Source organism: Camelina sativa, chromosome 11 (assembly GCF_000633955.1).
Source record: "Camelina sativa cultivar DH55 chromosome 11, Cs, whole genome shotgun sequence".
In the NCBI taxonomy this organism is placed as follows: domain Eukaryota; kingdom Viridiplantae; phylum Streptophyta; class Magnoliopsida; order Brassicales; family Brassicaceae; genus Camelina; species Camelina sativa.
Genome location: NC_025695.1, coordinates 3,122,960 through 3,147,419, shown reverse-complemented (window position 1 = coordinate 3,147,419; position 24,460 = coordinate 3,122,960). Strand labels below are relative to the sequence as shown.

General features: G+C 38.8%; 7 protein-coding genes across 8 annotated transcripts in view; 2 read left to right on the top strand and 5 right to left on the bottom strand.

Annotated features, from left to right (window-relative positions):
- Window positions 1-5,363, top strand: LOC104721349 (coatomer subunit gamma). Its single transcript, XM_010439311.2, has 17 exons — window positions 1-296; window positions 569-717; window positions 825-938; window positions 1,038-1,238; window positions 1,321-1,422; window positions 1,839-1,946; window positions 2,027-2,260; window positions 2,402-2,652; window positions 2,788-2,959; window positions 3,041-3,196; window positions 3,284-3,334; window positions 3,510-3,647; window positions 3,718-3,915; window positions 4,000-4,131; window positions 4,210-4,383; window positions 4,573-4,818; window positions 4,985-5,363. The coding sequence occupies exons 1-17, from the start codon at window positions 251-253 to the stop codon at window positions 5,177-5,179; spliced, it is 2,667 nt and encodes an 888-aa protein (XP_010437613.1). The 5' UTR covers window positions 1-250; the 3' UTR covers window positions 5,180-5,363.
- LOC104721348 (guanine nucleotide-binding protein subunit beta) lies at window positions 5,546-8,074 on the bottom strand. The gene is made up of 6 exons (XM_010439310.2): window positions 7,648-8,074; window positions 7,466-7,560; window positions 6,750-7,174; window positions 6,215-6,572; window positions 6,011-6,124; window positions 5,546-5,875 (listed from the first exon to the last, which is right to left on the bottom strand). The coding sequence occupies exons 1-6, from the start codon at window positions 7,751-7,753 to the stop codon at window positions 5,840-5,842; spliced, it is 1,134 nt and encodes a 377-aa protein (XP_010437612.1). The 5' UTR covers window positions 7,754-8,074; the 3' UTR covers window positions 5,546-5,839.
- Window positions 8,453-9,034, bottom strand: LOC104721347 (SKP1-like protein 11). The gene has a single exon (XM_010439309.1). The coding sequence runs from the start codon at window positions 8,996-8,998 to the stop codon at window positions 8,537-8,539; it is 462 nt and encodes a 153-aa protein (XP_010437611.1). The 5' UTR covers window positions 8,999-9,034; the 3' UTR covers window positions 8,453-8,536.
- On the bottom strand, window positions 9,471-12,576 carry LOC104727573 (glucan endo-1,3-beta-glucosidase 7-like). The gene is given in 6 exon segments (XM_010446667.2): window positions 9,471-9,773; window positions 9,942-10,203; window positions 10,329-10,676; window positions 11,574-11,942; window positions 12,031-12,326; window positions 12,440-12,576. Coding segments are annotated over 6 exon segments (1,527 nt in total). The 5' UTR covers window positions 12,507-12,576; the 3' UTR covers window positions 9,471-9,588.
- Window positions 13,351-16,367, bottom strand: LOC104721346 (cyclase-associated protein 1). The gene is made up of 10 exons (XM_010439307.2): window positions 15,909-16,367; window positions 15,657-15,825; window positions 15,488-15,552; window positions 15,020-15,320; window positions 14,774-14,921; window positions 14,570-14,679; window positions 14,423-14,478; window positions 14,279-14,335; window positions 14,029-14,172; window positions 13,351-13,814 (listed from the first exon to the last, which is right to left on the bottom strand). The coding sequence occupies exons 1-10, from the start codon at window positions 16,206-16,208 to the stop codon at window positions 13,728-13,730; spliced, it is 1,437 nt and encodes a 478-aa protein (XP_010437609.1). The 5' UTR covers window positions 16,209-16,367; the 3' UTR covers window positions 13,351-13,727.
- LOC104721345 (probable receptor-like serine/threonine-protein kinase At4g34500) lies at window positions 16,647-19,838 on the bottom strand. Its single transcript, XM_010439306.2, has 7 exons — window positions 19,130-19,838; window positions 18,022-18,126; window positions 17,806-17,928; window positions 17,548-17,718; window positions 17,329-17,458; window positions 17,017-17,226; window positions 16,647-16,926 (listed from the first exon to the last, which is right to left on the bottom strand). Exons 1-7 carry the CDS (start codon window positions 19,687-19,689, stop codon window positions 16,861-16,863), a joined length of 1,365 nt encoding a protein of 454 aa, XP_010437608.1. The 5' UTR covers window positions 19,690-19,838; the 3' UTR covers window positions 16,647-16,860.
- The window catches only part of LOC104721344 (polyubiquitin 11), a 3,873-nt gene continuing 2,401 nt past the window's right edge, over window positions 22,989-24,460 (top strand). The window contains exons 1-2 of one of the 2 annotated variants that reach the window (XM_010439305.2): window positions 22,989-23,113; window positions 23,421-23,653. In XM_010439305.2, the coding sequence (XP_010437607.1) occupies window positions 23,421-23,653 (233 nt within the window). In that variant the 5' untranslated portion in view covers window positions 22,989-23,113. Of the gene's footprint in view, window positions 23,114-23,420; window positions 24,264-24,460 lie in introns of those variants that run through there. The other variant, XM_010439304.2, reaches the window with a different exon arrangement.

Below are 24,460 nucleotides of genomic sequence, written 5' to 3'. Positions count from 1 at the left end.
TGACCCAATGGGCCGGTTCGAAAAAGTTGTCTTTCTCTCTTCTCTCTCTCGATTCCACAGTTTTTCTTGAGTTCTTTCTTCTTCTTCTTCTTCTTCTTCTTCTTCTTCTCTTGGGTGGGACTCAAAAACATAAAGAAACATTTTATAGAGATCTTTGTTTCTTCTCCCGCATTTTGAGTGTAGCATCTGTAGCTGAAAGGTAGCCAAAGCGAGATCTGAGTAACGGAGTTAATCTAAAGGGAGATCAGCAATGGCGCAACCTCTCGTGAAGAAAGACGATGATCACGACGATGAGTGTATGCTTAAATTCCCTTATAATTTAATATGATTCTTGTGTTTCGAATTTATCTGGTTTATTAAGTTTTAGATCCAGATGTTAATCTTCTAGATCTGATCGACACAGTCCCGTGTATTTGTGATTTTGGTTGCGTAGATCTACAATCTCGAGTACTCACCCAGACTGTTGTGTGTTTGTGATAATTACATACATTGTTTAGTTTTGATCAACGATCCCTGTGTGAATTGTTCTTTTGCTTATTTCAATTTCTGATTATTTTTGTTGGATCAGTGGAGTATTCTCCATTCATGGGAATTGAGAAGGGAGCTGTACTTCAAGAAGCTAGAGTCTTTAATGACGCTCAGGTTGATCCTAGAAGATGCTCTCAGGTCATCACCAAACTTCTTTATTTGCTTAACCAAGGGGAGTCATTCACCAAGGTTAGTGTCCCTGACCCTTCTTATCCCTTCCCGATGGTTGTTTGTTTGATATTGTAGTATCACATGTGGTGTGAATTGACAAGTTTTAATTCTGTTTTCTTATGCAGGTCGAAGCAACGGAAGTTTTCTTTTCAGTTACAAAGCTTTTCCAGTCGAAAGACACTGGTTTGAGGAGAATGGTCTACTTGATCATTAAGGAGTTATCTCCATCATCGGATGAGGTTTGCAAATCTTACTAAAAGTTTAAATACGGAAAATCATGGCGCTTATTTGTAGGTTTAATTGCAAGATATGTTGTTTGTTTTTTTTCACCCATATAGGTTATCATTGTAACAAGCTCCCTGATGAAGGACATGAACAGTAAAATTGATATGTATCGAGCTAATGCTATCCGTGTCCTCTGCCGGATTATTGACGGAACGCTTCTCACTCAAATTGAGCGATACTTGAAACAAGCCATTGTGGATAAGAATCCCGTTGTTTCAAGTGCTGCTTTAGTCAGTGGGCTTCACTTGCTAAGGGTACCTTTTACACCCCAAAACTATTATTAGGTTGTTTCTGATTTTTAATGTTATGCTTATATTCTTATATTGTCTCTTACAGACAAACCCAGAAATTGTTAAAAGATGGAGCAATGAGGTTCAAGAAGGTATTCAGTCCAGATCTGCCCTTGTTCAGTTTCATGCCCTAGCTTTGCTCCATCAGGTACGTTTCTTGCATTGGTATTACCGAAGTCAAATTGGTTTATGTTTCTGCTCTTTGTTTAATTAAATAGCCACTGAGAGGTGTTACTATGAGTATTGGACTAGAAACACACACAATAAGTTTTATGTAGCGGCATCATCACTCTGTATCATGATCATTTCCAGCAACTTTATTTTCTTGTGAGGTTCAATCTGTGCCTAGAGTCTGTCTCTGATACTGCTGATTCTAGCATATGCATCTTTTTAAGTTTGAAGGCCAACATATTATGTGCCTAAACTTGAAGTCGTACTAGTTAGCAAATGATATGTATCGCTGCTGTTACAAAAATACTGCCAACATGATATGCTTTCCATCTTTATTTATTAAGGTAGTGAGAGTTAATCTAATAGTTGTTGAAAATCAATTATCATGTTCAGATACGGCAAAATGATCGCTTGGCTGTTAGCAAGTTGGTTGGTAGCTTGACCAGGGGATCTGTCCGCTCGCCCTTGGCTCAGTGTCTTTTGATACGTTATACCAGCCAGGTTACTCCTCTCCTCTGTTTGATCATTTGATATGTGGATGAAAATATTTGCGTTATTTAGCTTTAGTTTCTATTATCCAGGTTATCCGTGACATGGCCAACCACGGTCAATCTGGAGAACGTCCGTTCTATGAATTTCTGGAGAGTTGCCTTCGCCATAAAGCTGAAATGGTGATCCTTGAGGCTGCCAGGGCGATCACTGAGCTTGATGGTGTGACAAGCCGAGAATTAACTCCAGCAATCACTGTTCTCCAGCTCTTTTTGAGTTCCCCCAGACCAGTGTTGAGATTTGCTGCTGTTCGGACTCTGAACAAGGTTTACAATGCTTTCTTAGATCAAAATCTTTATAAAGAAGAATTCTTTCAACTCTTCTCTTTGTATATTGAGAAATGATTTTATGTTTTTCTGGGTGGGTTCATCATTTAACTGTACACTAAACACAAGTTTGAACTACAGGTTGCAATGACTCATCCTATGGCTGTCACCAACTGCAACATTGATATGGAGAGTTTAATTTCTGATCAGAATAGAAGCATTGCTACACTCGCAATAACCACACTCTTGAAAACAGGGAACGAATCAAGTGTAGAACGCTTGATGAAGCAGATAACTAATTTTATGTCAGATATTGCTGATGAGTTCAAAATTGTGGTCGTGGAAGCAATAAGATCGTTGTGTGTGAAATTTCCACTGAAATACAGATCCTTGTAAGTGAAGTCTTAGGGTGTTTCTTATTTGTAGTTTCTTTTTCGAGCATTGCTATTCTTTTGAATGATTTGAATATGTTACAGTGTCTCTATAGCATTTGGCTTATGATTAATCTGTCACCTTTTTATTTATAGGATGACCTTCTTAAGCAACGTTCTTAGGGAGGAAGGTGGATTTGAGTATAAAAGAGCAATAGTGGATTCTATTGTGACCATTATCAGAGATATTCCTGATGCGAAAGAAAGTGGATTGCTTCATCTTTGTGAATTCATTGAAGATTGTGAATTCACATATCTTTCAACACAGGTAAACTATTTTATCCAACACCCATCTGTGGTTGCTATTAAAAACGGCTTATGTGATATTTAAATGTGTTTTGTCGCGTAGATCCTTCATTTTCTGGGAATTGAGGGACCTAACACCTCAGATCCAAGCAAGTATATACGATATATTTACAACCGTGTGCATCTTGAAAATGCCACTGTCCGGGCTGCTGCTGTTTCCACACTTGCAAAGTTTGGATTTATGGTTGAATCCTTGAAGGTATGTGTAGTTATCTTGCCAACCCATTTTTCTCGTTTTATATTCTTTGACTGATGATAAAGAGCACAATCAATGGATGCTTGGCAGCCCCGGATTACCATTCTGTTGAAGCGCTGCATCTATGACAGTGATGATGAGGTGCGTTCCTAAACATTGCTGTTTCTGTATGTCTGTTGTGGCCCCTTGAGTCGGTTGCATCATTGAACATACATGCATGTGTTTCCCTTTGTTAACATTTTCTGAGGTGAGAAGCATGCAAGTCGTGTCATGATTCTTTCCTTGATTTTGAGTTGCGACCTCTTTTTATCTTAAGGTCCGTGATAGAGCAACACTATTTTTGAGTGTTCTTGGTGGTGATGGTACTGTTGACACTGATAAAGAGACCAAGGATTTTCTGTTCGGTTCCCTGGAGGTTCCTCTGGTCAACTTGGAAACTAGTTTGAAGAATTATGTGAGTTATCAATTCTCAGTTTTCATAACCTTCTTAGCACACCACTTATCTTAAATCTTTGATTATGCAGGAGCCCTCTGAAGAAGCTTTTGATGTCGATTCCGTGTCTAAGGAAGTTAAATCCCAGCCCCTTGCAGAGAAGAAAGCCCAGGGTAAAAAGCCCACTGGTCTTGGTGCACCACCAGCTGCACCTGCTTCTGGTTTTGATGGCTACGAAAAACTTCTCTCATCTATTCCAGAGTTTGCCGCCTTCGGAAAACTTTTCAAGGTTAGGGCTGATTTTTCTTCTGTTTCAATCTAATTTTTTTGGCTTACCTTGTTTTGCCTTAACTTGTACATCCTTTTTTTTCAGTCTTCTCCGCCTGTGGAGCTAACTGAACCAGAAACAGAATACGCCGTCAATGTTGTAAAGCATATCTATGACAGTCATGTGGTGTTGCAGTACAACTGCACTAACACAGTCCCAGAGCAGTTGTTGGAGAGGGTATAGAACAGTCATGTGGTGTAAAGCATATCTTATCCTTACGTTCCTCATGTCACTAATTCTGGAATGGTTTTGTAGGTCAATGTCATTGTAGATGCTTCAGAAGCAGAGGAATTCAATGAAGTAACTTCAAAGGCCCTAAACTCACTTCCTTATGATAAGCCTGGTCAAGCCTTTGTGGTTTTTAAGAAGCCAGCAGGGGTCCCTGCTGTTGGAAAGTTCTCCAACACATTAACTTTCGTTGTTAAGGAGGTACATGTTGAACAGGCTTTTCACTTCCATCTTTTTATTTCGCTAAAATGATGTTCAAACAATCTCATAATACTTTGTGGAGAACTCTGGTAATCACTGACGCATTTAGAGAGGAAGTTCTAGAGTGACTCTAATTAATCACAGAGACCAAAAGAAAACAACATGACTAGTTTGTTTGTGCCTAATCAGGTTGACCCAAGCACAGGTGAAGCAGATGCAGATGATGATGGAGTAGAAGATGAGTACCAGCTGGAAGATCTTGAGGTTGTAGCTGGAGATTACATGGTGAAAGTGGGTGTCTCCAATTTCAGGAATGCATGGGAAAACATGGATGAAGAAGATGAGCGTGTAGACGAATATGGTCTTGGCCAAAGAGATAGCTTAGGAGAAGCTGTAAACGCTGTCACTGATCTTCTTGGCATGCAGATTTGCGAGGTTAGTCTTTTCCACTTTTTTCTCATAGTCGATAGAGAAACTACTAGACTTGACCCGCTGAGACTTTTGAGGGCTAGGATTATTGTGGATAAAGTCTTTTTTGAGTAATATGAGCATTTGTTGTGTTCCCGGAAATTGAAACTGACACTAGAGATGCAAATGGCAGGGGACGGAGACAATTCCGACCAACGCAAGGTCACACACGTGTTTATTGTCAGGTGTGTATATAGGGAATGTGAAAGTGTTAGTGAGGGCACAGTTTGGAATGGACAGCTCAAAGGACATTGCAATGAAACTGACAGTTAGAGCTGAGGACGTTTCTGTCGCAGACGCCATTCACGAGATTGTTGCCTGCGGTTAAAAACCCTCGCGTTGCTACAAAAGTATTGTTAAAGATCCCCATTTACCCAACCTTCATAATACATGAACTATTATAAATAGTATAGTGTTTTCTTCTCTCTCTTTTTTTTGTCCCTACAACCATTTCTGTCAAATACTGTGGAGGTTTCTCTTTTATAATTTGACGATGCTTTTTTGATTTTTTATTTCTAAATTTTTTTCTCGTTTTTTCTCGCCAAGTGAATGAATACATTACAGAAGTTGGGGAATCAACAGATTATCTTGCTCACATTTGGAAACCGTACCGTGCGAGTCTAACCAAATAACTCCATTAAGCTAAACAACTAACGGACTTGTAAAGTTTTACATTCAATTTCGACTCAAGAGATGGTAGTTACGACTGGTGGAAACAATTGATTACAGAATGCACATTGAGGAGCGAAATAAATAACAAGTAATGCCGTTTAGGAGTATTATTAAAGGAGAATGAAGAATTAATAAATCAAAGCACACTACAACAACAAAGGGGAAGTTTGATCCTTCTAACCACTCCACTATTTCAAACCAAACACCTTCCGTTCTTCCACAAACCGACCTTACCGGCTTTTACTTCCGACTACAGAATATATTAACCAACCACCACAACTGGAGACATGACTCCTACGTTTGTTAATCATCTTCTTCAAATCACTCTTCTGTGCCCTCCAAACGCCCATATCTGTGTATTTCAATGAAAATTTCACATATTTTCTCAAATTTTCTTACATCTCCGATGATATTTGTTTTGGTGCTTATCTTAATTTCCCATTTCATTCAAATCATAACATGATATAATAAGCAGAGAGACACTAACCTTTAGATTCGAATCCCAACTTCCTGTACACAAGGCACTTCCATCTGCTGACAACCCCAAACAGCTTATCCGATTCTTGTGTGAATCCTGCTGTAAACCCAAATCCAATACAACCTGCCAGAAATGTCCCCACATTACAATCATAAACCTTACAAATGAGTGAAAACAACTCTCACCACTCTTCCTCAACATTAACTAGCTTACCTCTCCCAAGAGAGTATCCCAAACGTAACAAGTGTTGTTGCTCGCGTAGCCAGCGAAAAGAAGTCTCCCAGAGACTGAGAATGCAATGGAGGTGACTGGAACGTTCTCACCATCACCATGTGGCTGATAAACCTGGAGTTGATGACCAGTCCTAATGTCATACAGCCTGCAAGTTCCATCGTCTGATCCAGTCCCAAATCTATTACCATCCGGAAAGAACTTGACAGTATTAACATCTCCCTCGTGACCATGAAAGGTACGCACTGCTCGGCTTGCAGCACGACTGTCCCACAAGCGTGCTGTGGAATCGCATGAACCAGATATGAACGAGTTTGGGTTTGATCCACTAATTGAGACACTGGAAGAAATAGGATACAAATCACCGTGTAAGAGGGCATAAGTATATAACTGACTCTTAATATGTCAAACCTATAGGCTAATTCCAACGCTGGATGATAAAATAGGTATGAAATATATGCTACTTTATTAAACAAACCGATGCAATAAGCCAAGGAGATGAAAGCAACATCCATACCTTAGTACGTCAGCAGTATGTCCAGACTGAAATTCACCACCAAAAACAGAAGTTTTGAGACCAGTAGTCACATCCCATAAGATACATGTTTGGTCACCTGAACTGGTGATTAGGTGGGCATCCTCATTTGGAACATACTGACAGCACGAAACATACCCCTTGTGACCACTAAGCATTCTTGAAACTGGTACGGTTCCATCCTTGTCCGCGGTTGAGCTAAGACTGAAGATAGAACACACACTGTCTAACCCACCACAGGCAACCGACTGACCATTTGGAGAGAAAGCACATGTCATAACCCACGCACAAGGGAGTTTAATAGCATGAGTTTTCTGACTCGTTAGAGCATTCCACACGATTAATCTCCCATCTTGAGATGCACTGACAATCCGGTTCCTCTCCGATGTCCAATCCAATGAATAAACCTGTAAATTCCACATGTTAACATCTACAATCAACTCTACTGTGTCTACATCTTCGCAGGATCTTAACCAAATCCATCTGCACTCTTCAAAGATGACATAGACTAGTAACATCTAATAGAAAGCAGCAACTAAAGTTCCAACCCAAAATTCTACAAAATGGAAGCTAATAATTACCCAAAATGGAAGCTTTTTAGTTGCCCTTTTAACACAAGCTACAAAACTACAAAAAGAAGCATACTTGAAGGATAAAAGAACAAAAGAGACACAAAAAGATGGAACATTTTGAGTCACCTTTCCGGTATGTCCCTGAAGAGTACGACAGCAGACCAGATCCGTTGCTCCGAAGCTCACCGGAGTACGTCCTTGCGCCGCCGAATACCTCGCCACTGCCAAAATTCAATCCCAATTAAAGAAGACGAAAAGGACAAGATGAAGACGAGAGAAAGAGAAGGAAAACAAAAAAATCCCCAAACCATCGGTATCGAGGAGCTGAAGGCGTCTCTGTCTAAGCCTGTCACGGAGGTTATTAACGGTCTCCGTAGCTACGGCGTGACGTTCTTTAAGATCGGAGACAGACATTAACGGGGTTCAGACTTAAGGCTTCTCCGTCGCCGATCAAAGAAAAAGGGGAAATTTTTTGAGGGACTAAAAGAGAAGAAGGTTCATGATTGAGAGAGATCGAACCCTAGAAAGAGTGGATTTGGTAAATTACGTGGGAAAAAGCTGAAGAAGAAGAAGAAGAATGAGTCAATTACACACACAAACACGCTCGTTTGTTGAACCTTGTTGTTGGTTGATGCTTGATGGCTCTCTCTCTCTGAGTCTGACCTCAACACACACACCAAAGAGAAGAGAGAGAGAGAGAGAGAGAGAGAGAGTCAATGTCACATTGACTGTTCCTATTTTGCTGATTAAAAGTGTACCACAATTACAACTACTACACGACGTCGTTTTTTTTTTTTTTTGCTCCTTCATTCGATTAATGATAAATTGATTTTGGTTCTGGTTGATCATTAAGGAAATTGATTGAATGATTTTTTCAGTTTTTAGGTTTTTGATTTTGGTTTTTATTGATAATTCTTTGTTTACATTGATAAATATGCTGCAAAATTAGATATTTTTCTGCTTAACAAAGATTGTGAAACTAGTAGGGTAAAGAAAAAGAAAACATTGGTTTTATTATCTCTTTGACATTATTAAAAAAAAAACAGAAACAGAAAGCATAAAATCAAAAGTAGACGAAGATCATCATCATCATCATCTGCATTGATCAAGAAATCGAAAAAAAAAAAGAGGGAAACCACACACTAAAGAAAAAGAAAGAAAGCTGCTAGCTTAATGTTTTTTGATTCCACGATCCGCTCATTCAAAAGCCCATTGATTCTCCTTGCGAACCTCTTCTTCTTCCTCAGGTGTAAAATCATTCACAATGTTGAAGTGTGCACGAATCTGGTCTGGAGTTTTGCCCGTGATCATATCAGCAACAGTTTGGCACGTCAGGTCAAGCAAGCTTGCGATGTTTAGGTAGTTCGCAGCAAGGATGAGATCAAAGATCGTGGATTGATCTGTTTCCATGAACTGCTTATCCCACGTCTTGAGTTCCTCCTCGGGGATTGGGTTAGCCTCATCGACGTGGTGCTTCTTGCAGTACTCTATCACTAGGGCAAGAGTCTTGCTCGTCACGTTAGCAAGAGGGATCTCGGTACTCGCGCAATCGTCTTCAACCATATGCGCTATGGTCTGCGATTGGATCGCGACATCTTCTTCAACCTCGAACGACTGACCATCGGAGCTCTTCAACATGATCATCTTCTTCGTCGACATCGTTAATTTGATGAGAAAAAGTTTAAGAATTGAGAGAGCGATTGAATTGTTAGGTAATGAAGTTGTGAACCCTATGTGCCGTATTTATAAGCCCTAAGATTCGGTTAAGTCAACCATTCCTTTTTTGAGATGGAAATAGTTTCTTTTAACAAAACTAAAAAGGCAAATAATCCTTTTCAGAAAAGGTAATTTCACTGGAGTCAACCGAGATAAACCGGGTCAATTTTACATTATGGTAGGTTTGACTAAAATCCTTCTTTTTTACCTCGAGAATTCTAGAACTTTCAGAGTCGGTTCTGTGATCAACATTTCCTTTTTTTTTTGTTTTAAGAAAACTTGGATCAACAATTCCTTTTCAGTAAAGGTAAACTTGGTAAACCAAATTGGAAATTATCTAAGCTTAACTAAAATATTCAGATCCAGAAGAAAGCAAAAAGAAGTCTAGTAGAAATAGACGTTAACAGCAGACTAATAATATAATACAATTTTATTATGGAGTATAGAATTGAGTGTAACTATTATATAAAGCTAATAACGACTTGATTACACGAATACAAAGGAGGGAGAGAAGAACAAGAAGGTAAGAGCCATTACATATTTACATGGAAGATTAGGAACATAAAGATGAGTAGAAAAGATAGAGAAGAAGAGACATTTGGTTCACTTGCTCCATTCTTCTTCTCTACTTTGTCTGAGCTCACATACTTGTTCATTACTGCTTTACTTCCTGCGGCTCCTCCTCCTCCTCCTCCCGGATAGACGCAACTGTTGTAACCTATCAAATTCAGATTCAGGATAATTAGAAAAAACCAATTAATATGTACAATGCATTGTGCTATTGAGGAGCAATTATCAATGACTAGGTTTTTGTTACAATGTTTTACATGACACTATTCTATTGGTAGGCTGGTGACAGTTTAAGGGGAGGGGAGAGAACACTTACTAGGGTTTTGGGAGGTGACTGTAGCGGTTTTAGAGAAATCACAGTCTGTAGGCTGTTTAGGAGATTTCTGAAAATACATATTCATGGCATAGGCTGCGCGTGAGGCCACATTGTTTGGCTCGAAACAAGCTCCACCTGGCTGTATCGGACCACAGTCTATTCCTTGTCCACACGCCCAATCCAAGCTCGACTGCAACTGATCATCCGTCGCACCCTTCTTGGGTACACACCACCCTGTTGACGTCACTTTTCCCGATGGCGTCTAATTATATGATCAAAACATCACCTCACAAGTTAAAACCTCTATTATTTATCCGCATCTGCGTTACATGTTATAATAACATATTTTTTCCATATAATTAAAAACCACAACTTCTAATATCTAACCTGACCACTACTGTTGCTGTCACTACTGCTACTCTTGGCAAGGCCTACATCATATGCCATAGAAAGATCAGTTTTGAAAAGCCCGAAGGCCCGCTCCGAAGATGGTCCAGGCTTTAGGTTCTCGTCGTAAAGTGCGAACAAGTAAGTGTCCACTGGCTTTCCAGGCATGAGAGGTGTGCCAATCATGGACTTTAGATGAGCTATTAGGTTTCCATTGTAAGCTCTGGCGTTATCCACGCTCGTTCCAACCTCATTAGCGTCTCCTCGTGACGCCCAACCAGTTTCCGCCACCACAATCTCCACCTTTTCGAATCCCATTGATTTCAAAGCCGAGTGAACCGCATCAACCTGTGTAAATGATGTAAAGTTGTAAACTCAGAGAATGTGACGCGTGTTGCAAGCAACGACCATGAACAAAGACTTCTCTTCTACTAAGACGTCACCATTTATTTTTTCTTTCTTTCTTATATTTTCCCGTACATTTTATTGACTTTTAAAGTCGACATTGCTAACGTGGAATTAATGATGACGAGTACAAAACAACAAAACAAATGTTTCAAGAAACATCTAAAATAAGTAAACAACTAGTGCGAGTCCAGTCTGTCAGACAATCAGTAAACGAGTGACATGTCATCTCACGCATACTTATTCCCTGATAAAGATGATTACAAGCATAGTATATGAACTGCTAAATAAGAAGGATAACAAGTACCAAATCATTAAGCAACTATTTTATTTTATAGATTGTGTATACGAAGGAAAGTGTAAATTCAGACACATACGTGAACAACTGTCTTTTGCACTATAAATATCATAAGAACATAGATTCCTTCTAAATCATAAAGTAGACACAGAACAAGTTCCTTGCTACAATCTAGTGCAAAGAAAATTTTAAATAAATATATATTCCATAAATAAATAAAAAACCGAAAGTTCAAACTATAGATTCGTCCACGTGAATACAGCCAGTTTTTATTATTCTCATATTTTTGTGTCACAACAATAAATTACTAGAAACTAACCGACCCATATAAACTATTCTTTTGACGTTTAACTAATAAATCATTTAGATATATACAAAACAGTCAACCAAATTCACAACCAGAGACTAATAAGAACCTTTAACTAATTCAGTAACAGTTTAATTTAATTACCTTACCAAACACGAATGAATTGATTGATTAGTTATGGACCCGACTTAAACCCAAAAAAAGCTAGGGTGGAGCCAACTGGTAATTAATGTACCTGAGCATCGAACATGTTCGTATACTTGATTCCGGTTTTGGAGTCGACCCGTCCAGCGTTAGGCTGAAAGAGACAAAACGACAGCGTTTCGGGTCTCGGGTCACTCTGGTACGCAAAGAACGGGTACGGGTTAATAGCGAAAGGTGAACCAGTGTCACTTAAAAATTGCAGGATCCCCTTTAAACCGGTTTGATAACCGGGGGCAAATGAACCGGCTGATGGCGGGTCTGAATTACCGAGCACCGTCATGGCGTGAACCGTCGAGACCTTGATTTTCCCGCCGAGAGACACCGCTTCGAGGGCTTTTTGGAGATTCTGCATCGCCGGGAGTAGCTGGTTCACCAGATTCGGATCGTTCGACAACAGAACCTGCGATGATCGTCGGAACAGAATTAGAGAAATAAATCTCTAAAAAAAGGTTGAAACTTTACAGTTTTGAATTGCGACGGAGACGGACCTCGTTGCCGACGGTGATGAGGATGATTTTGGAGGCGGGATAAAAAGGGAGGACATTGGAGTTGATCCATTGTCCGGCGGCGTTTGGATCAGAGGCGAGTGAAGGAACGTCGCCGTTAGCAGCGCCGATGACGATACCTACACCTGTACCAGCCAAAGCTTTGATGATGGCGGGATCGGCACCGTAGAGTCTTACTTTCTGAATCGAAGTGGATTAAAGGAGCTTGGCTGTTTCTGAAGGCGGAGGGAGATTGTCGGCGACTTGACCGTAGTTAACTCCGATGAAAGACTCTGCATCTGTCGGTAACAACAAACAGGACAAAAAAAAAACAGAGGAAGTAAAAAAAGGTTAGAGGAAGAAGAAACAGAGGAGATAAAACAAACGACGTCGTGTTGGGGAAGATACTTACGTGAGGATGGGAAGTGAGAGATGAAGATGAGAAGGAGAGAGATGAGGATGCGGAGAAGAGCCATCATGGTGGTAAGAGAGAAGAGAGAGAGAGAGATGATGAGAGATAGTGTTGCTTAAAGAAGAGGTTTTTACTGCAACGGTTATATATACAAGGAAGAGAATTTTCCAAGACACGTTTTGTGCTTATTTTTCCACACTACACGTGCTGACTTCTGTTTGTTAGTTTCAGAGACTTTTGAGGTATAAAGTCTTCTTCGTTTCGGTCTTGTTTTAGTCTTATTATACTATTTTGTATTAAGAAAAAAATTGGCTACTTTTGAAGAGAAAACTTTTTGCAGAAAAAATTGAAGTATGTATTTATCTTTTTGAGTTTGCTTGAGTATTTTGTGTCACAAGTATCTTCTTTGCCTTAATCTCAACGTTGTTAAATGTTAAGTCCAAAGCCAGTTTCGTAAATACGACCTAAAAACTTTTACATTGTTGTTGCTGGTTGTAAAATGATTAGATTAGTTAGGATGTAGGAGTCAAAGTACCAAAAAAAGGTTGGAACATTTACTGATATCTTTTAGTTGAGGAGAATGGATGCATGGGATACTAATTGTATGAGCGCATACGCAAATAAGGTTCATGCAATGTAGAAAATAAAAATTAATTCCTCAAAAAGTAGATGACAGTATTCCCCTTTTACATGCTGTTTCCCAATAGAGTAACCCACTCTTCACGTTTCACCATCAATAACTTTTCTTAGCTTTTGTGATTTTACAATGTTCAAATCAATTATTATGTTGACTTACTAAAACTTCTATTCTGTATTTTAAAGGTCATCCATACTTTTCTCAAGATTTTTTTTACTGTGTTCACATCATATCCTATATACATTAACAAGTTCTTAACAAAACAAAACCCAAAAAGGTTGAATAACATAAAATTATTGCATATTCCAAAAACAGGATTTGCAACTTTTTCCTATCCATGATTTGATTTGTGCGCAATGTCAACAGTCAATAGCTCAGAACAAGCGCAAAAGCAAAGAAAGGAGAAACCCAAATCCAAAACCTCAAGGACGAACAAAACACAGGATGCTCAGATCATATAAATCAAAAGGCCAAAGAACCTCCATACCCAAAATTAGGGGACAGAGACACAAGACAAAAACCAACCAACCAACAAACAAACAAACAGATTCTCTCCTCTATAACAATCTGAAGAAACCAAATATATGAGTATATAAAAAAAAAGGCATGATATTCAAGCAAAACCCAGAGTGCAAATAGATTCTCCTTGGTTTAGGCACCTGAGTGCGAGACCGGTATTGTCTCAAACTTCCCTTCCGTGAACACATGGTTGTACTGTTGAGGCAGCGCATGTTCCACCTACAATGTTGTAACAAGACAATATGAGAATAATACCTACCATACACAGTGTCATACACATTAGGTTTCTGGTTACACAACCAATGGCTTCTGAATATTTGTATCAACCAACAGTAACCAGATTCCAGAAGTATTTCGTTTTTTGGTGTATAAAGTTTGAAGAATACCAGAAAATCAAAACGTTTTCATGGTTACAAAGAGAGTAAAGGCGTACCCAATCTCCATCAGGGGTAGCACCGGGCACCATTACATTGATCTCACTCGATTTGGCTGTTGTTATCGCTGTCTCTAATGAGTCTTTGTTTAGATATAACTGACAGCCAGTTGTGTTGTCCACAGAAACTGTGGGAGCTGAACCCTAGATTAGCCATAGATGAGTAAAGACAAACGAAGAGCAATCAGTGTCTTGAAAAAAAGATATATCTGCTGCCATTAGAAAAGCTTATAGATTATAGAAAACAAACCTGACATTGCACTTCTACGTTGTTGCAATTCACAATCTCAAATGCAGCAACAACATCCTATACAGACATGTTATATCTTACATTATTAGAAATCATAACTGTATACTGTAGGAATGCAAGAGGAATGAGTATTATTCCACTCACCGTGAAAACAACACCCATTTTGTTGCATTTGTCAATGGTGATGTTATTCACTTTTCCTACAGATTATGCAACAACAGTAAGGACCTCAAAGAATTTTGAGTAGATATCCAAACTTTTCACAGTGAGGTTGAAATGCCGCAAAGTTACCTTGTATCTGCAAGACGGAATCTTTGCAACCAAATATGTACACAGACTGTTTGGAATCACATTCGCTGATAACCAAGTCCTTCTTTCCAATTTGGTTCTCAACAGCCCACCTAATAATACAGTAGAAGCAGCAATCAGTACTATAGCATTTCTACCATTTTACCAGAGTTATGTACCATAATAGTAATTGTTAGTAAAACCCACTTGCGACCCATTTGAAGTTCCATTTTCGGTGGTCCAGTTTTTGAAAAGGCTGGTTTACTGGCACGGGTTTCCTTCTCAATGGCACTAACAGCTCCAGATCTATCAGCACGGTTCTTTGTCTTCATATCATCGGTCACTTTTCTAAGACCTGGAAAGCAAAGCACAAGGATTATAAGCTACTTTTGATTCACATTCCAAAATAGACACTATGCCACAAATTATAAAGACATACAACATCAAACCTACCTGAGGTCACAGCACCAGAGCTGAGCTGCTGGAAAACCGCAGACATCCCTTGTTTCTGGTTTGACGATGATGATGGCTTTGAAGATTCAGAACTGAAGATGGGTGCTGGTGGAGGAGCAGGAGCACCGGGTGGAGCCTTGGCAGGAGCAGTAGCAGTAGCAGGTTTCCCTGATGCATTCCATACAGGTCCCAAGGGGTATTGACTTTTAACATAATCCCTTAAACCAGGTACGTAAAGTTCTTTTAAGGCTTTAGCCCATTCCACATGATCTGCGTCTTTGTTACGGTACTCAACCAGAACCTGACGAAGAACATGGATATCACAGAATTAACAATGCGCAAAGAGCATCAAACAGCAATATAAGATTCTACAACCTAATCAAGTAACTCTCCTTGTTTCCTATTGTGTTTTCATAATCCCATAACATCATAACATATGAAAGCATAGAGATGATTAAAGATTCACACCTTATTGTTGTAAAACTCAGCCATTTGCCAACTTTCTTCCACATGAGCGATGGGCATGCTCATACCTTGCAGGGGATAAAACAAAGAGAAAATTTTGAAATCACAAAATTCATAAATTTAGAAACTTTTCCAACATGATGTCTCTCTCTCTCTCTCTCAATGTGCTTACCACAATCTTTGCCAGTGAAAGCAATCCAAGCCAATGCAGATAAACTATCGGAAGCAGCCTTCAAGTGATTGAAAAAATCAGACCTTTTGCCTTCAGTCATTGCATTAGCTTTCATTGTAACATCATTCAACGGCTTTAGAAACCCAGCCAATCCAGCGAGGTCAGGCTTCTGTTCAAACCACAACAATGCCCAAAATATTCACAAAGACGCACCAAATCGATTACACCAAAAAAAAACTCAAGCAAACATACCTGAGTTTGCTTGATGCGAACAAGCAGCTCCTTTTGCGAAGCAAATGCTTCGGCGACAATCTTCGTCACATCAAGAACAACTCCACCGATCTTCTCAGAAGCAGTCAAAGCCCTACCGACACATTGAGAAATCAGATCGTCATAAGCCAGAATCGAAGGATCGGACGATGCGACATCATCATCGATTGAGAAATCTCCTCCGCGGGAAACAGAAACAACTCCTCCACCTCCTCCGTTGCTTGAGATCCCTTCAAGCCTCGTAACCGCAGCTTCAAGACGTTTAATCAAATCCTCTTCCATTGTTTCGCTCCCTCGAATCACACAGATCTGGAGATGAAATCGATTTTTTTAAAGAATGTGGATTTTGTTTTCCCTTTTTGCGTGTGGGGGCTATGATGATGGTGGAGATGTCAGGAGAATATGTGATGACACGTGGCGGTTCTCGGATAGTTTCACCAATCGCAGGTAGTGGAGTGGTCGTGGTTTGTCGGATCCGAATTCCGACACATCTGTTTTGTGCTCCACCCGAACCGGATCCGATTTGTCCGAATCCCGGTCATTAAAAAACTGAGTTGCATAATTTCCGGTTTGAGATCGGTTTAATTTAAAACGCTAATCAAAACAGAATAGTACCAATCAATTTCTAAAGCAGAACCGATCGGTCCAGGTCAATGTGGCTTAAATTGAGTTTGAACCAAGTGAAATTGAGTTTGAACCAAGTGAAATTGAGTTTGAACCAAAAAGAGAAGATAAAGTTTCACTAATTTATTTATACAGACATATATGATATATACAAAATACAAGCCTTGAATCTGAATTCCATACTCTCATATATCTAAACTCATTTTTCCAATTTTTTCCTTTTGGCATATGATCAATCATCAATTTTAAGAATTAATAAAACATGGAAACAACATCTTTGTGGATGTCTAAACGAATAGAGCATCAACTCTTAACCGTGATGGTTGTTTGCCATAGAAGCTTTCTCGGTCATTCTTTCCTGGTTTGATCTGTGTTCCTGTATGACACATACAACTTTTAAAATCAGTTAATTGCATAAAGTATTAATTAAATCTCTTTTTAGCTTTTTTTTTTTATATATACTTACAGGACGGAAAGGGAAATCTTCAGCTTCAAGCATGTGAATGATTTGTCCCATCTTTGGTCGTTTACTAGCATCAAGGTCTATGCAACGCAAACAAACAAGCAAAGCTCTTTTCAAAGCTCTTGGAGGTGGTGAGGTCTTGATTTTAGGGTCTATAATTTCTTCTCCACGTCTACTTGCAACCATTCCTTTGAACCAATCCACTAAGTTCATCTAAAAAATGGTTCAACAAACAAATATTTGCATATGTTCTTGGGAGGAGGAATGGATTATTTAGTCAAAAGTTCTCAATATTAATGTATGAGAGATTACTACCTCGCCAGGCGGTCTTGAATAATCGACAGGACTTCTTCCTGTAATCATCTCCATGAGCAAAACACCGAAACTGTAGACATCACTACACTCATTGAGCATACCAGTACTTGCATATTCTGGTGAAACATATCTGTCGATTTTTTCACAAAATAATGTAAGATTTATCAGTGTGAAGTCACAATCTCCGTTTATTAATTGAAAGAAGAGAGAGGTATATACCCAAAAGTTCCCATAACACGAGTTGTCACATAGCTTGTCTCAGATCCTAATAACTTGGCCAAACCAAAATCAGACACTTTCGCGTTCCATTTCCTATCGAGCAAGATGTTACTAGATTTCACATCACGGTGCACAACCTTAGGTTCAAGCCCTTCATGTAAATAGGCTAATCTGTTCATCAAAATACATGGTTTTAAGTGCCCTATTGCAGATAGAATGCAATTCGAAAAGAAGAAGAAAGAACAAAAGAAACTGCACCCTTTTGCTGTTCCAATGGCAATCTTCATGCGGATATCCCACGTCAGAGGACTAACCGGACCAACATCACCGTGCAGCCACTGCTCCAAGTTTCCATTATCAATATATTCATACACAAGCATCCTAATCAAGAACAAAGAAAGTAGTAAAATTTTGTTAGATTAAATACAAACTGGAGTTTACAACTAATTCATTTGAGTTGGTATGTTTTGACACCTTTGAACACTGTCAGCACAATATCCCATTAGACCAACCAAGTTCTTATGTCTTACTTTTCCAATAGCTTCTACTTCAACTTTGAACTCTTTCTCTGCTTGACCCCTGAAGAAAGTTATGTTTTACCATCAATTTAGCAGATTCATTTTATTATATCTAAATTTTAAAAAAATGTTTACTATAAAACAATACTGTGAGAGAGTAAACAAGAAGCCAAAAAAAGTTTCATCCATGCCTCCTCTCAGGACCAAAACAATTTATTATATTTCTTTTTAAAAAGGCATCAAACTTGCAGTGGTTGTCCTGCCACCAACAACCTGAATCTGCTCAACCTAACTATCAATATAATAGATTCCTGCAATCTTGCTACCTAAACAGAAGATTTATCCATTACATTGATTAAATCATAAAATCAACCCAGTGATTCAAAATTCATAGACCCAGTGAGAGACATCTCATCATCTAAAAAAGGTAACAACTAAAACAAAAGAGGTCAAAAGAAAAGGAAAAGATTAAAGAAAGCATTCGTAGAGAATAAAGAACAAAGCACACAACTAATTAATTTTTCCTTTTGTTTTACTCTTTTAGCTTCACTACACCTACCTAAAAGAAAACAGCAATTATATAGTTCAATGGTCGGAAATTTATTCTCTTGAAATGCCTCTGGAACTAAGTAAGCACTGTAATTTAGATATGTTGAAGTTACTAATTCAGGAGATAAAATAAATGGTTACATCACTGAAAGTCAAACTCTCAAATATATTAATGCGGAGAATGTGTTATCTAATTAAAACACTTGTCGGAGATATATTAAAAAATCAAAGTTTCACCATTTTCTTGGGGTGGAAAGGAGCGAAGAAGACAACACTTAAAGCAATTTTTCAAAAGAACCAAGTAGTAGTAAGTACCAACGAAGCCTTGACCCAAGAATCACGGAGTCCGTGAATTGAAGTAAATGAATAAAATTTGTCAGACATGAGGAATGAATAATTTAATGTTATGTACCACCAGAGAGAGAGAGAGAGAGATAAGATCCAAATTTCAAAAAACTGAAACTTTTTTTTTTCAAAAATGATCTAATCTGAAATTAGTAAACAAAACTACTTACTTGTTGTTAAGGAGGTTCTTGACGGCGGCGACAGAGCCGTCAAAGAAATCAGCTCTATAAACGACACCGTAACCTCCTTCACCGATCACGTTCTCATCAGAGAAGCCACGCGTCGCAATCTCCAGATCTTTCAAGCTATACCATCTTCCCCATCCCATGACCTCGGGACCAACGTCACCACCGCTCGAAGCCACCGACAAAGTGTCAAACCCACCACTCGTACTCGTAGTCGTCGCTTCTTTGCTCGATGCGGGAACCACGACGACAGCTTCGTTTCCGATCTTACCCTTTGATTCGTCGGAGTTTATAATAAACTTACCGACCGTCGTCTTGATCTCCGATATCTCCTTGGAGACTAGCGGGATCGAGCCTGAGCTGTGTTTCACACGCATTCTACGAGCGCGTGAGACTCGGTTCAAACAGACGAAGAGGAAGATGAGGACCGAGATCAAGAGTATGAAAACAGAACATATCGCGATGACTATGTAGATGTTTAGTCCCAAAACTGAAGGTAACTTTGTGGTTGTGGAGGACTTGTGAGAAGAACCTGAGTCCGACATCGCGAACAACAAAGACTAAACTAAACTCTTCTCTTGGTGTAGTTTGGTTCTTCTCAAACAAAACAAAAAGGTTTGGAGATTGTTCGAAGAAGAAAGAGAAACGTTAGGAGAAAACAAACAAAAGAGGATGATGACGATAATAAAATGAGAGAGAGAGAGACAAGACATAGAGCTCAACAAGTCTCAACGGGTAGAAACTGAGTGTGCTTTTTAATTTTAAGGCTTGCGTTTTGGGGTTTATTACGACAATGCCACCGAGCGAGAGTTATTATTATTATTATTTTTTTATTATTATTTTTTTTTTTTAAATGTCTAGTTGTTTAAAATGATATTATAGTCTTTAGTCTAACTATAATTTGGTTTTTATTGAAATAGAGAATTTGTAAAGAATAATTATCTTTAATTAATAGCTGGATTTTGCATTAAATCTTACGCCGTTGGTAATCAAAATCGATTAAATAATAATTTTAGCATATAATGTTGGTGTTCCCGACATGCTATTGGACAATAATACTATACCTTTCTCTTTGGGCTCTAAAAAAAAGTATATACATGTTGGTGTATATTTGATACATATCCACTGATTTTTGCTAAATTGACTTTAGGTCCACCGAAGAAACAAAAAACAATTGGGCCTTAGCCCATTCTTATTTTCACGTCCATATCCTCTCTAAGATACGTTTTCCTATAAATTTAGAAAAACAGAAATCGATTCAAAAAGTCTACTTTCTCTGTTTTTCCACAAAAACAAAAAACTTGTTCACTCTTGCGACCGAACGGACTGACCGTCGCGGTCCCGTTTTTTCAGTGATCTGCGGCGGACCGGCCCTCGAAGGCCAGCGGGCAACATACTATGGTCCACATCCGCGGTTGATTATTATATATTTGGTGAAAAATGCCATTTTCATAATTAAAGTTGTAAGAAATACCATTTTTTTCTTACCTTTTCGATTATGTCATTTTTATTTGTGTGCTATAAGAGTAAAATACTATATTACCCCTATAAGAAAGAAAGAGAAGAAAACTAACAATTAATTGTTTGGTATGAATGTGACAGTTTATGCGGTGGACAACATTAATTATGGACATAATTATCTTTCTCATATAAACTGTTGGTCCATAATTTGATGTCATGTATCTCTATGTCATTTATTGTCTTTTCATTTATGCCATCCAACACATATTTCTCTTTCAATAGACTAAATGTAGTAGACAAGTTATGATAGACAATATGTGCAATGTTTGCAATTGTCCATCACTAGTGAAAGTGAAGTCGTAAGTAGCAGAAGTAATATAACAAATAGACAAATATCAAATATAGATAGACCAAAGGCTATTACATTCTATTATGAATCATAATTAGTTGTCGATAAAAATAAAAAACATGATGGACAACAAGTTAGGAAAAATATGAAATGGACATATTAAGTAGACCAGATCTGGTCCATCGAAAGACAAATTTCTGGTCCAAAGAGTAAAACCTCGCTGGAATGTGGATGATGCATCACTTGTGTCATTCTCTGGTCTATGACTTGTGGCAATCAGTTGGTCAGTATATATGCACAATGGACAACATGTTAGAAAACAGAAAATGGACAATTTATTCCATCGAATCTGGTCCATCGGATTTGGTTCATCAGATTTGGTCCATCGGATTTGGTCCATCGGATCTGCTCCATCGAATATGGTCCACCGGATCTGGTACACTGGATCTAGTCCATCGAATGCCCAATGTTGAGTCACTGTTTTTGTATGAAACCAAAAGCAAAAACACAATTACACATAGAAAAACCCATACTCAACCTCAATGAAAACATATCTGGAACGAGACAAACTGCTAGATCAAGTTAGAACAAAGTGAACTTAGGCTTAGTCAACTAGATCTGATTCATCAAAAAACATACTTGAATCAGATGGAGAACATGGCCGAAGAATAGTGTGGATGAAGAAACGGTTTATAGAAGGGTTGGTCTCCATCGTATGTCATCATTGAATAGAGACATACATGATATAAAGATTAAAAGATGAAAGATTTGAGGATTTCAATGGAAAAATTAGAGAGAAAAAGAGAGACAAAGAGAGATGGAAGAAGAATATGAAAAGTAAATTTTAGGTTTTGTTAAAGAAATGATTTAATATTTATTTTTTAATTGTTGTGTTAAAGAATTGCAGGAGGATATAATTATCTTTAAACATAGAAGATGTGACAGGAAAATGACTCAGTAAAAATAGCATTTGTTAAAAAGATTGGTAGCATCAAACCATGCTACTTGATAAAAATTTTAAATAGCATCAAACCATGCTACTTTTTTGGTCTCTATATATAGCCTTTTTTTTACTTGTATTGATTATTAAATTTGATTCCGTTGTAAAGCTTTCTCTAAATTTTGGTTTTCTAGGGAGTTGAGATGGTCAATTCTTTCTAGCCATTTCATAACTTCTGAGAACATTGCAAGGCTTAAGCAGGCCAAAGAATTATTCAATCGAGTCCAGATACTATGTTTATTCTCTTATAACCATGTTCTTGAACCTTGTGTTCATGTAATGACCTTTTCGTGTCATACTAAACAAAAAAGTTTAATTCCTTCAAAACAGTCCGATGATAATCTGGCTTCGGCTACATCAACGGGCGGTTATGTCAGCAAGATGGTTGGCAGAATTAGGGATACGCTAGTCATTGGCGCAGGAACTTAACGCTAACCACCTTTGTGCCGTCTCAGCCACATGTAAAGGAGAAGAGATCATCCGTGGAACTGTGGCGAGAGACGTGGCTGCACTCATGGAGTATAAAGGCTTGTCTTTGACCGAGGCAGCGGCTTATGTTATTGACCAATCGGGTTCCCAGATGAAGCTGTGGACTCGTTGCTGTCTCTGCCAAAAGTGAAGTCCCGATGCCGTTTAACACTACCGGTATGTTCAGGGCTTGTGCCACCGAAGACGGTCATATTGCAATCTGGTAAAACAGCTGAAATCACGAGTGGCTTTGTGTACTAACTCTGTTTTATTTTCTTCTTAAAGTTTAAATTTGTAGCCTTATTATATGCCTCAGTCTAACGATATTGTGTTTAGTTCTTGAGATTTAGTTTGATTTACGGTTTAATTGAAAATAAATGTGAAGTGAAATCTAACTGAAATTAACTTTACCAGCAGCATTGGTTAATCGTTCTCTTTGGGCCTTCATATTCCATTGGCCCGTGGACTATATAATTTGGCCCTTATTCAAGATGTGGCGTGTAAACAACGCTCAATACACGTCATACATGTCTAGTTCTGGTTGGCTAATGCTTCACGTCCTCATCCGAAGTCTCTTCGATATAAAACTCTCTATTTAACACCCGACGACCTTTTTCATCTCTTTTCACAATTCAGCTTCCAATTTCTAAAACCTAGTAATCATCAATTGTTCTCTCAATCGTTGGTCAAGGTAAAAACTTCTCCTCACTTATACGATTACTTGTCTCAACTTTGTTTTTCGAATTTGGTTAGGTTTGAGTTTCACCGGTAGATCTCTCTTGTGTTAGTCCTCGATTAGGGTTCGTTGTTTTTTTTTTCCCCCAAATCGAATTACTTCTCTTTGAATTTAATTCGATTTTATCAAAGGAATTGAGTTTTGTATCGATTGATAACGTGTTAATTCTATCTAGGTTTGATAATTAGTTTCTTACTCGAATCTGATTCCTGTTTTGGATTTGATCTGGGTATTTATCAATCACTCTGTTTCTGAATTGCAGATGCAAATCTTCGTTAAGACTCTCACCGGAAAGACAATCACCCTCGAGGTGGAAAGCTCTGATACAATCGACAACGTCAAAGCCAAGATCCAGGACAAGGAAGGTATCCCTCCGGATCAGCAAAGGCTTATCTTTGCCGGTAAGCAGCTAGAAGACGGCAGGACCTTGGCTGACTACAACATCCAGAAGGAATCTACTCTTCACTTGGTCCTCAGGCTTCGTGGTGGTATGCAGATCTTCGTCAAGACTTTGACTGGAAAGACTATCACTTTGGAGGTGGAGAGCTCTGACACCATCGATAATGTCAAAGCTAAAATCCAAGACAAGGAGGGTATCCCACCGGACCAGCAGAGGTTGATCTTCGCCGGTAAGCAACTTGAAGACGGCAGGACTTTGGCTGACTACAACATTCAGAAGGAGTCTACTCTTCACTTGGTCTTGCGTCTCCGTGGTGGTATGCAGATTTTCGTGAAGACTTTGACCGGGAAGACCATCACACTGGAGGTTGAGAGCTCCGACACCATTGACAATGTGAAGGCTAAGATCCAGGACAAGGAAGGTATCCCTCCGGACCAGCAGCGTCTCATCTTCGCTGGAAAGCAGCTCGAGGATGGTCGCACATTGGCTGACTACAACATTCAGAAGGAATCGACCCTTCACTTGGTCCTCCGTCTCCGTGGTGGTTTTTAATCTCTGTTGTGGTTACTTGTAAGTTTCTTTTACAACTTGTGCTATGGGGCCTTGTAAAGCCCCCAATGAAATAATTCGATGAACTATGTTGTGTCTTTTCTTTTATTTCTCTTTCGTATTATGATTGGAACTAATATCATTCAGTTCTCTTTATCCTCGTTTGTTTGATAAGCACTGAAAAGTTGCTTCTGGTCTACAAGCTGGTTCTAAGCTCTGCAAAACTTAGTATAGTTTCGATGGTTTCCTTAAGTCAAGTTGTGTTGGTAAGCACCGAGTGTCCTCAGTGAACGTGTTGAGCTTTTAGGTTCCAAGGATGGTTTGAACGTGTTAATGAGTTAGGTAACAACAAG